Below are 12,353 nucleotides of genomic sequence, written 5' to 3'. Positions count from 1 at the left end.
ACTAGTAAAAACAGATACTAGTCATGATGCATACCTATTCTCTCCAGGATCAAATGAGTATACCTATTATATTAGCTGCTGTGGAACTCAGGCAGGACAATGCTGCTGCAGTTGTCTTGTGGGCTTCCTGGAGGCACCTAGTTGGCCACTTTGTGAACAGACTGCTGGACTTGACGGACCTTGGTCTGATCCAGCATGGCCTTTCATGTTCTTTATGTATATAAAGATCCAGAATACATGCAACAAAATATAAAGGGGAAAAATCTACCATACTGCATAGAAATAACCGAAGTAGCTATACAAAAGACTGTATCTCTACCTCCCTGAACCATTCTGATAGCATTTTATTATTTAAAAAACCCACCCTAAAAAACTTCATATGCGCACATGCACACACACAAATAATTTAAACAGGGAATCCATTCATAATTAATCTTTTTCAGATGCAGCAGAGGTGAACTCCTTTACAAACTTATGCTTCCTTAAAGTTTCAGGAGATAAACCTAATATCTGCTGAATTAAGAAATGACCAATCATTCACTTAGGCTTTTGCCATCCAGTGTACTGTATCAAGGTTAGAAATCACTGTCAAACCATATTATCTGAACATGTTATAATGGTATCTCAATCTAAATACTGAAAGTACTTCTAAACTTAATTTCTTTTGCTTACAAACCAACCAGTCAGATATTAAATTTTCCACAGGGCACATCCCCATACCCCTCAGAAACATAAATTCACTGGCTTTATGAACATATATTTCATGCATGATGAAGTGAACCTGGACTTGGAATAAATTGTGTTAGTGTGATAAACCTTGTGGCTTTATTTTCCAAATCTTAAGTACAGCAGCAAGTTAATCGCCCAGTTCTTTCTGCCTCTTACCTTTCCGTTAATTAGGTTGCTTCCCACAGCATCCAATTTATTTTCCAGTGTTATAATTCAATCTTCTTCTTGCTGAACTGATCTAAGTCTTTATCAATACAATACCCTAACCCACAGGGACCCCAACCCTTTAAAGCTTGCAGACTCCTTTGGGATTCTGACAAAGGGTGGTGGACACAACCACAGGCATAGCCAACCTCAAAATGTCAAGGAGTGAGGTTATGCAAAAATATAATATTAACTTTGCATTTCAGGCAGAAGCTCTGTTTACCAGGACCCCTTTTAAAATGAACATATTGTTTAAAAATAATGTCTTCCATGAACACGACTTCACAGTGACACAGAGAAGATCCTTATGCTGTGGTGGCAGCAGCTGCCAAGGCAACCTTTTGAAAAATCTGCAACCTGATCCGACCTCCAACAGCTATCAGAAACCCTTCTGGGTTAAAGCCACACTGTCCCTGCCCACTTTCTAAAAACACTAGCACTGTGTTGGGGACCCTTCCCTACCCTGTTAATTTCAGCAAAAAGTATTATGGCCCTTCCAACATAGCATCCTCACTAATATTAACTTTTCTATTGGGCTGTATCTCCTAACACTGGCAATTTCCTCCGGTGCAAGGAGCCTTTTCTCTGATGTAAGAGGGTCTCCCACCAATGGTGAAGCCTCTTGCATCAAGGGAAGTCACATTGTATCAGAGGAAAGTGACACTGCTAGCAGAGTGGATGATAAGACTTAGCAGTCATTTTTTAACAGAAAGTAAGCTGGCATTTTAGCATCCTCCTGCTTTTTTCCTGGCTAGTAATAAAGTTAGCACCTGCCAAGTTAAACACATTAGCTTAATAAGTTCAAATATGATCCTGTCATTCAACAATTCATTACAATTCAACCTAAACAATGATTAAAAGTCACCCATTGATTCAGATCATGCTCAATTTACTTTACTAAAATAAATAAGTTCCTGTCAAATTATAAAACGTTCTGATCAAATTCCATTCATACTCAAAATACAATTAGAGTGGAAGATTTCAGTTTCGGTTTTTAAAATCAAACTGTTGAAAATGCAATAGAAACAAAAACATAGGCTTGGGTCTTACACACTGTAAATAATTTAGAAAATGTATTTGTCACCTCTTCTAAGGCCTGCGATCAGTGTCTCACAAGTGAAATAATGTGTGTGTGTGTTAAGTGCCATCAAGTCGCTTCCGACTCGTGGCGACGCTATGAATCAAAGTCCTCCAAAATGTCCTATCTTTGACAGCCTTGCTCAGATCTTGCAAACTGAGGGCTGTGGCTTCCTTTATTGAGTCAATCCACTCTTGTTGGGTCTTCCTCTTTTCCTGCTGCCCTCAACTTTTCCTAGCATGACAGTCTTTTCCAGTGACTCTTTGTCTTCTCATAATGTGACCAAATACAATAGCCTCAGTTTAGTCATTTTAGCTTCTAGGGTCAGTTCAGGCTTGATTTGATCTAGAACCCACTGATTTGTTTTTTTGGCAGTCCACGGTATCCGTAACACTCCCCTCCAACACCACATTTCAAAGGAATCTACTTTCTATCCGCTTTCTTCAATGTCCAGCTTTCACACCCATACATAGTAATAGGGAATACGATGGCATGAACTAATCTTGGTGGCCAGTGACACATCCTTACACTACAGAATCTTTTCTAGATCCTTCATGGCTGCCATTCCCACTCTCAATCTCCTTCTGATTTCTTGGCTGCAGTCTCCCTTTTGGTTGATGGAGCCAAGGAATAGAAAGTAAAATAATATAACATCATAAAACAGCTGTTGTAAGCCAGCTCTAAAGCTGTGAGTATGCAGGACATACATTTTCCAAATATATGCCTTATTATCAACAGGAACATCCCGGCCCGGTGCGAGATTTTATTACACTAGAAGATGGCCCTGCAGGATTCAAACCACTCGTTTTTGCTAGGTTGTCTGAAGGAGTCCAGTTCGACAGACACTGTAGCCGCTATATGTCTATAAGTTTACCAAGTCAGTTTTCTGTAACGTGCCCCATGAATGACATCTGCATAGGTCTATGATAACCTAGAGGTAATAAAATAAGATTTTGGGGAGAAAACCATTTAGCTGAATCAATACATCTCATGCTTAAATTCTTTAAGTAGTGTTTACTTACAAATCGCCATTTCTGAGCAAGATTAAGACTGAATGACACACATTCGTGGCGTACTCAGTTGCTACAGAAAGGGGTCTCAAGTTTAATGTTTACTCTTACTCCACTCTTAGTAAGAACAACATGTGATCCAAAAGCAGAGATTTACTTCTGCTCATATTGCAGGCTCTTGGAATTTATCTAATCTATTCTCTCGTGTTCAGATGCATATTATTTGAAGAAAATCTCACAAGATAGGCTTTCAAACAGGGATCAAACTTCAGTCTTCAAGATATTTCACCGGGGATGATGAAACAAGTCCAATTTAGCTGCCCAGTTACCTATATTAATTTTTGATCTAGTGATAGATTTCTATGTAGGTCAGTGCTTTTATGCTCTCTTTTTATCCCATTGTGGCATCGCTTTAAAAAACAATAATGGAATGTGATGTACAAAACAGAATGAACTAAGGTGGTAAAGTTCAGTCTCCCTGGCCATTTCTTTAGGGCCACTGTAGAGAATACCATCAAAACTGTATCCCTTCATACAACCCAGCTCCATTCGCTTCCCTCTAGATAGTGACTGCAGAAGTGAACACCAAGTGAGGAGAAGCAGCAGGGTATCTTTTAGGAACGCCATCACACAGGCTCAAACCAAGGATTTTTCAGAGCCCTGTCCACATAGCAGTGAACCAAGTCGCCTTAGCTGTGGCTTATTGAAAGAGCTGGGGCTTTTACAGCATGCTACTTGCAATGGTTGCTAAAACCTTTTCTGTTACGGGCAATTTCACCAGGTAGATTTTTTCTCCCCCAGGTGGAACAAAGCATACCCCTTCTTTATTTGGGAGTTTTTATGTGGCACCGACCTCTTTAGGAGAATGATGGCTTGCAGGTCTCCCTGAGCCTCTCCCATTAAGCTGGAGCAAGGAAAAAAAAAACTTTGTTCCAACTTAAAAGGGAAGCGGTAGGATGGCTGGAGATTTGCAGCAAACCACGGAGGGAGATCGTTTTTGTGCCATCTAAAAAATTGGCAGCATTAAATTCTTTCAGCTCTTTTAATGGGCCTTTCTTCCTTAACAGGTGAGGCACAGCTCAGCAGCAAGCCACTTCTCAGCTGTCAGAGGGAAATGTGGGATTACTAGGATGCAGGAAGGTCTGGCAAGATTTTTGTTGGGTCAGAATTTTGTTTATTGCTGTATTCTGTGCCAAAGGGGATGGAGAGGAGCAGCGCCATCAGGCGTTCGAGACCCCACCTCTGCTGGTTTTCAGAAAACAGATTAACATGAACTTCCTTCAGAAGGCTTTTGGCTTAATTGATCCTTCTGCAAGATAAACGTCCAGTTTATATTCCCGTGATGCTTTGTCTACCTCTGCTGACTTGTTCCCCCCACCTTCTTTTTGTTCAAATTTACATTTTTCCCCATTCTGATACTGCTTGTTAGATATTTTATTAAATTGCTCTGGAAGATCTCAACACCAAAGAGACGGCAAAACATTTTATATTCATATATCATAGTGCTATTTACTGTGGTTTTGCCTCTAATGTACTGAACTTGTGGGAATTTGCGAGCCGCAGCACAGGACTGTGTCATAGCCAAGCCTCCAAGCCCCCTGGAGCTGTCCAGGCATAAAAATGTTTGCTACATTTGAAACCTGAGGCACCCACGCCGCACAAGTTGGCCATGTAGTACAAGCATCCCCCAAACAGCTGGTGGTTTTGCGCTGTCAGCCAAACCTTGCCAATTGCAATCACAGTTTTAAAGGCCACCAACTCATTTCACAACAGCAATGTGGAAATGGTGACAATCTAGCCCAGTGATGCCCCGTGTGGCCTGAGGGGCATCATGGAAGAAGAAGAAGAAGAGTTGGTTTTTATATGCCGACTTTCCCCACCACTTAAGGAAGAATCAAACTGGCTTGCAATCACCTTCCCTTCCCCTCCCCACAACAGACACCGTAAGGTAGGTGGGGCTGAGAGAACTCTTAACAGAGATGTGACTTGCCCAAGGTCACCCAGCTGGCTTCATGTGTGGGAGTGGGGAAACCAACCCGGTTCACCAGATCAACCTCCGCATCTCATGTGGAGGAGTGGGGAATCAAACCCGGTTCTCTAGATTAGAGTCCAGCGCTCCAAACCACTACACCATGCTGGCTGCTCCTGATGGGTTTCCTGGGGCCCATTTACTTCTTCCCCAAAGCAAAGAACCACTCCTGGGTTTCTTCGACCTCACTGAAGAAGCAGGGGTGTTAGAAGAAACAAGGAGGCGTACCTGTGGGTTTTCAGGGAGCACCTATTCAGAAACAGCTGCCTCCGCTGTTTCTACTACCTAACAAATGGTGAACAGCCCCAGCCAGTAATGGCAGTCATTGTGTAATGGTGCAAGCTCCCTGTCCTCAAAATTCCAAAATGCCTACAGACTCAACAGGACCGAGGATCCCTGATCTAGACCAGTGGTACCCAAATTGACTTTTTTTATATATATTCAGAACTTTAAGCATGAGAAAAATTCCTTGACGGCAGCAATTGTCTGCTTTCAGTGCTACATGAACACTGACAATCATAACATTGGTTGTGCATTTGACAGTAAGATGCATCCGTGAACTTCAGACATATGTGCAAACAGTTCCAAAAGCAGTCTGCCAAGAAAGTCTTTGTACAGTATTCAGTTATTTAATTTTCATGAGTTCATCCGGTGCCTGCCTTTCTTCTTTAATACTGAACCTTCTTTAAGAGGTTCTTTTGTAAAAAACACCCCTCTCCCCACACTTCTATACTGATTTTTCATGTGGTCTAAGCGACTCAATAAGGGATTCAAACTGATCACAAGGTCCAGTTTTTGACAAAATCCTCTGCACACATCAGGGCTGCAGCTGATTTGTACTGAACTGAGCCCGATGACTCTGATGTTTGCTCCAATACCCAAATTTGCTTGATCTTTTGGTCTGTAACAAGAAAGTTGCAAGTCATTTAGATGGGCAGCGTCAGAAACATTTGCTGGGCAAGAGAATGAAAGACAAATTATCTATGATGGAACATATTTTTGAGGAAGATCATTATGCTAGATGAAAGACCTGAACACTGCAGATGCTGTTTCAAAAGCTCAGGGTAATGCATCAAAAAAGCATAAAGGAAAACAAAAACTCCAGATGTGTATCAATGTGAACAGTTGGTAAGACCAGCTATTTCATAAGCGATGTGCGTTGTAAGCTATGAATCCAAGCTTTGTTTTACAGATCAAAGTTGCTAAGCTAATAAGCAATGCCATTGTTATTGCTGAAAATCAAGAAACTGCATATCAAAAACTACTGCAACCGCTGTCTCATACATACACAAAAAGCAATATGACATCCAAGTCTAAATCATGGGGATGCATAACTCAGCAGACTTACTCCAAAATGTTCAACTTGATGGACTCCACTAATAATTCTCTAAGCTGGCCTCTCACAGGTGAGCCTCAGTGAGAAAGGTGGACTATCAATAATGTAAATAAAATAATCTTGCAGAAAGTACATTTCACAAGGGGAGGCGGAGGTTGAAAGAAGGCACCTGGTCTAACACCTACCAATGCCCGCCTGCTTTTTTCTGGAGAGGAGATCGGTTTGTGGTGGAAGCAGAGCAAGCTTAGCCATGCAGCTACAGGATAAAGAATGTAGGGAAAATGTTCTCCATGATATCCTCATTGCATAATCCTTCAACCAAGCCCTCGCTGCCATCTTTTCCATGCAGTGAGTGAGGACAGTTGGCCGAACCCCGCCTCCTGCTCACACTGCAGCAGCACTGATGTAGGTCAGTGGTAAGGAAGGAGAAGATTCCTATCCCTGTGTTTTCTTCTCACAGCACTTCCCTGAAGCCCTAGCTGATAAACAGTAAGAAGACAATGGGCTAGCGGCAGTGGGGGGGGGGGGGGAGTACTACAACATAAAGGCGGTACTTAGGTCAATTCCGCAGGGCCTGCAAGACAGAGATGTTCCACTAGGCCTATGGCTGAGGACAGCAACGTTCTCCATCAAAACTGGCCCCTCTGGTTCCTGTCTTTTGTAAAATTAAACCTGGTCCATCTTGCCCACCCACCTTGTCTCTCCTGACTGAGGGTTTATACAGTATTCTATTGATGCCTTGGATTGTTAACATAAATTGTGGGTTTTTATTGGATTTTATAGAAACTCATAGGTATTGTATTACCCTATGTTTTTAAACTGATTTGTATAGGATTGGGATTATATTGATGTAAGCTGCTCCGAGCCCTACCTTGGTAGGGGAGGGATATAAATTTAATTAAAAAATAAATAAAATTAAGTAAGGGTGCAGCATTTGGATTTCAGGATTTAACTCAACATTTATACTATCTTGTTCAGCGGTTGAAGAGGGAAATATTTCTACATTAACAAACACAGAGTCAGATCCTATGGTTGCAAAGCAGAATGATTTCATACAAAAGGGGCTTGTCCCACTGAAGCTTCATGGCAGAGTGGGGATTTCAACCTGGGTCTCCCAGATCCTATCCCAGTACTCTACCAGCAGTTCTTTGCATGCCCCAAAACCACTCAGCTGAAGGCAAGGGAACAATCACGGCCAATATGCCACACAGCAAGAAAAGAGGGGGGATCTGTCAAATTTGCCTTGCCTTGGATCAGCACAGTGCTCTAGTGTTATTTGGAAAACAACACAAAGTATCAGAATGATATTGTAATACATTGACTATTGATTATGTACATTTCTATAATACCCTTCCTCCAAAGAGCTCAGAGTGGCATGCATCATTCTCCCCTTCTCCACTTTATCCTCACAACAACCCTGTGAGCTAGGTCAAGCTGAGAGAGAGTGACCGTCCCAGGGTCATTCAGTGAGCTTCTTGGCAGCGTCGGGATTTCAACCTGGGTCTCCCAGATATTAGTTCAACACTCTTTAATCACGACACCATGCTGGCTCTCGGTTTGAACACTGTTTGCTTTTCTTGTCACCTCTCCTCAGGGGTTGGAACATCTTCCCTACCAAGAAAGGTTCAGGAGTTTGGGGCATTTTAAAGAGGTGAGGAAATGAGAGGGGATTATGTAAGTGGATAGAGTGAACAGCTTATCTCTCAACTATTTTGAAGAGAAGTTATCTAATGAAAGCGATTGGTAGCAGATTCAGGAAATCAAAGAATTTGATCATGCAACACAGGATGAGTGGAGGACTAGTCAATTAGATGGCGTTAAATGAGGGCTATGCACAATCCTGGAGAACGGAGTCTATCAATAACTAACTCCTGATCATGACAATCTGAGGGCAAACTTCAGGGGATGACTAATTCCAGGAGTTTTTGACTGGCCACTACCAAAGATAGTGATTAGAATGGATCTTTACTCTGACATAGCAATACAATTTCTTACATCCTTAAAAGGTTAGCATGCATTAAAAAAATTCAAAAGAAATATCACTTATGTGATGACAGATGCAACTTTTGCAGTGAGACTTTGCTCTTATTGTGGCACTACCTTTACTCAACCACACAAGAGCAGCTACAGGAAAAAACCACTTCCCTTGCCAGACAAAAAAAATGTCATAAGAAACGCACACAAGCTTAATTGCTAGACATTTAATACAACTGTTAGTAACTCCATTATCTAACATCTTCAGTAAACCACTACCAAATATAAGACTTGCATCTATTTCTAATCCCCACTGTAGAACTACTTACCAAATCCCTGTGTAACACCCAGTTAGCATGTAGGTAATGAATACCATCTAGAATCTGATATAATAGCGATTTCACCATCCCCCGAGGTAATTGAACTGGCTTCTTGTTTGCCTTAGAAGCTCTGTGAAACTTTATAATGTGCTGAAAAACAGAAAACAAGCATCCCTAATAAACCTATATGCTAATATTTTGACAAAATGCTTCAAGTCAAAACCTCATCTGAATTCATTAACTAGTGGTGCATTCCTTGGGATTTAAACAAAGGGGAGTGCCTTGTTCTCGCACTGCAAGAGTTATCTCCCTTTGGCATTGGTATTGTATTCATGTTTAATATAGCACCAATTGTTTTGTATATTCTCACTGTAATTTTGTCCTTTGCCCTCAAGCCTCATGCATATAAACTCTTCCCCCAATTAAAAGAATTGCTACTAAAGTTATATTTCATATTTTAAAGACACCAGCATCAGTGACATAAACACAGAAAAGAGACTCATCAGAAAGATCATACATCTGAAATGTGATCATTGTTCAGAAGCTCCATAAGTATCGAAACTGCACCAGACAATTCCAATGGGAAAACTCAGAAACCAGTGGGAGAGAATTTCAATCCCTTCCTGGATATTCGTTGACTGACTCGAAGGTTGCAGTATTGCAGCAGAAAATTATGAAAGGGAAATTCCACGGAGAAGCTGCTGTTGGGATTCATAAGCAAATGTGATACTATCAGATTCAACAAGGACTTTGGGTGGTTAGCTCATTACATTATTATAGGAAACCAGTTGTCATAGGTGTGGGATCTATCTTACGGGGTTCCACAGGGTGCAATTCTATCCCCATGCTTTTCATTCCCTATGTAAAGCCCTTAGGACAAATCATTCATAGCTTTGGGGTTGGTGGTCATCAATATGATGCTGATGAACCACCTTGGCCAGGCAGCAATTCAGTACCTCTACGCATCACCAGGAGATTTGAATACAGCTGTATATATCTTTAGCTCTCACTACTCAACTGCCCATATGCGTGCTTTCTCTGTTGTGGCTTCTGCCTTGCAGAACAGTTTGCCCAAGGGGGTCACGAAAGCTTCCAATCTCCTGGCTTTCCACAAACTATGCAAAACTGAACCACTCAAGAGGGCTTTTCTGTGCAGGTAATAGGGTTGAACTGCACAATATGGTTTTACAAACTTGCTTGGATAAATGATTAGGGACTGTGGTCTATACTGCTCTGTATAGCTTATTATAAGTAGGATTCTAATTATGTAACTTCTGTACTGCTTAATGTGTCATATCAACAGTTATGCTATGATTCAGTTCTTCCTGGTGGTTCCAGACTTCTAAAATCCTAATGCATTGGTTATTGAATGTCCCATTTGGTTGATTGTACTGACTCAGTATGTATAATCTGCCTTGAGTCTCTGTGAGAAAGGCAGACTATAAATAATGTAAATAAATAAATACAAAGGATAGTTGTTCTTCCTTACAGGTTCATGTATACTATACTGATCCATCCTACAGTACCAGTTCATCAAAAGCTGGGAGTGGTCGACAGCCTCTCTGAGCGGACTGTTTATGCTTTTGACTGGACTTTGGCTCTTCACTTGGGCCTTCTGAACTCTCTTTCTAATTGCTCTCCTCCCACGCCACCTTATCCCCTAACATGATGATTCTGTTTCTTGCAGCTCTGTGCATGTGTGTCTCTGCCAACGTTTCATTCACCTGATAAAATCACCTCCAGCTGACAAGTTTATGGTATAATAAGTTGGTTTTTAAGGTGCCACAAGATTTAAATTGACTGCAGAGACTAACACAGCTGCCCCTCTAAAATTTCCAATATTCTTCACAAAATGTGTAAATGCAAAGTCCACTGCATGCTTCTAATGAGATATACTCCTTATACATACACTTATCCACATACATACACTTGCAGTGGGACAGAATTTTCCTCTAAACAAACAAAGAAACTCATAGATCACAGTAACAGCCCAAGGTTTAGCAGCAATTTTTATTTTGTCATTTAGTTAATGCCAAGGCCTGAGTCATTGCTCAGTGGAAGAAGCAAACCTGCTTTGCATGCAGAAGGTACCAGGTTCAATCCCTGGGATCTCCCATTACAGGTAATAGGTGATGTGGGAAATCTTAACCTGAGATCTTGGAGAGGGGACGCCAGTCGTACAAATTCTGTATAAGGCAGCTTCATGCATGTTCAAATTTTAGAAGACTGAAGGCAGAACAACTGGAACACAATGTGCTGAAGCATAGCTTAAACTTCTGTCCAGACTGTCAGCCTCACCTAAAGTCACCAACAGCTGTAAATATCACACATTCTTTAAAGTTTATCCAACAAGGTTCACAGTCCTTGAACATTTTTAGATACAGAACATTGTCCAAGGACATATACAGAATGTGCTGCCCAGCACTTCTCATTTACTTCTTTCTGATCTATAGACTAGAGCTGGAAAATCGCTAGACATCCAGAAATTTCATGCTGGTACCTAAAAGTTTGAAAGCTAAGACAAAAGTGTGACCCAAACACTAATTTTACAGGTACTTGTGAACGGCATCTGCTTTAAGCAATTTTAGAGAAGATGCACAAATGTGCAAGAGCCTAGCAATCAGCTACCTCATCCACATATTATGATACAATCACACTGAACTTACAAATGTGGACTGGCATATGTCTAAAGATAGTTCCTTGAAGCAGGGATCAGCAGCTGGAAGGAATTGGACCAAATATGGCTTCTGCATGTAAGGCAAGACCCCACCTCAACTGCCAGTGGTATAAGGGGTGGGAGGGAAGAGGCACCTTGGGCCACAGGACTTGCTGGCTGTTGGGAGAGAGGATAGACCTCTACCATCACTCTCACACTTCACAAAGCAACTTTCTGACGTTTCTACTTTTCTCCAGTGAAGCTTCTGCAGAGAGGAGTAATTTCTAATATTATGATATGTTCTATTCATCGGTATGCTCAAATTGCTATTGGCTAAAGCCAGATCTGCACATTCAGGTGCCATGTTAGGAGAACATAAGGAAAGCTGCCATAAATCAAGGACAAAAATGCACTTGCAAAGAAATTAATGGAACATGACGCACTACAAAAAGTGGCATGTACTTCTGCAGTCACTTCCTTTCATTGCCGCATGCCCCAGAGACAAGCACGTTGTTGCAGTACAAGTTTTATCTGCTGCTGAACAATGTATTCAATTACTACAGACTTTCTTACCCAGAGGTCATGTTCCGCATAATCAAAGAGAAGCCACACTTTCCTGTCAGCATGAGACAGAAACACCTTCTGCAGAGAAATAACATTTGGATGCTTCAGTTCCCGCAGCAGCTGCAAAACAAATGCAATCCATTAGAAAGGTGTCCCCACAAGCCAGAGATGAGAACCAACAATTCTTCTTATAATTTAGAGCCCTATGAATAAGCATGTTTTGCAGAATGAATCTTTGAAGCTTTTAAAGTGGCATGGGCTTCATTTTAATTAAGGCATTCCTTATAGACTGAAACCAGACTACAACTAGGGCAAATGCATTTCCCTCAGGATGCAGATAGTAGTATTTAAGTTTAAATGCTTATAATTTAAAAAATCTTATGTTTATACACCATAAACATGACGAAGTTACTTGGAAACCTAACCTTATCCTTTTCATTCAAAGAGCATTAT

At 41.2% G+C, this 12,353-nt stretch overlaps 1 protein-coding gene across 4 annotated transcripts in view; it reads right to left on the bottom strand.

Moving 5' to 3' along the window:
* The window catches only part of CDK8 (cyclin dependent kinase 8), a 50,786-nt gene that overhangs the window by 24,196 nt on the left and 14,237 nt on the right, over positions 1-12,353 (bottom strand). For 3 of the 4 annotated variants that reach the window (XM_056858436.1, XM_056858438.1, XM_056858439.1), the window contains exons 3-4: positions 11,910-12,020; positions 8,690-8,830 (exon numbers count right to left, since the gene is read on the bottom strand). In XM_056858436.1, the coding sequence (XP_056714414.1) occupies positions 8,690-8,830; positions 11,910-12,020 (252 nt within the window). Of the gene's footprint in view, positions 1-8,689; positions 8,831-11,909; positions 12,021-12,353 lie in introns of those variants that run through there. The other variant, XM_056858440.1, reaches the window with a different exon arrangement.

This window comes from Euleptes europaea, chromosome 12, assembly GCF_029931775.1.
Source record: "Euleptes europaea isolate rEulEur1 chromosome 12, rEulEur1.hap1, whole genome shotgun sequence".
NCBI classification, from domain to species: domain Eukaryota; kingdom Metazoa; phylum Chordata; class Lepidosauria; order Squamata; family Sphaerodactylidae; genus Euleptes; species Euleptes europaea.
The sequence above is the reverse complement of the archived record's forward strand: the minus strand, read 5'-3'. Positions and strand labels throughout refer to the sequence as shown.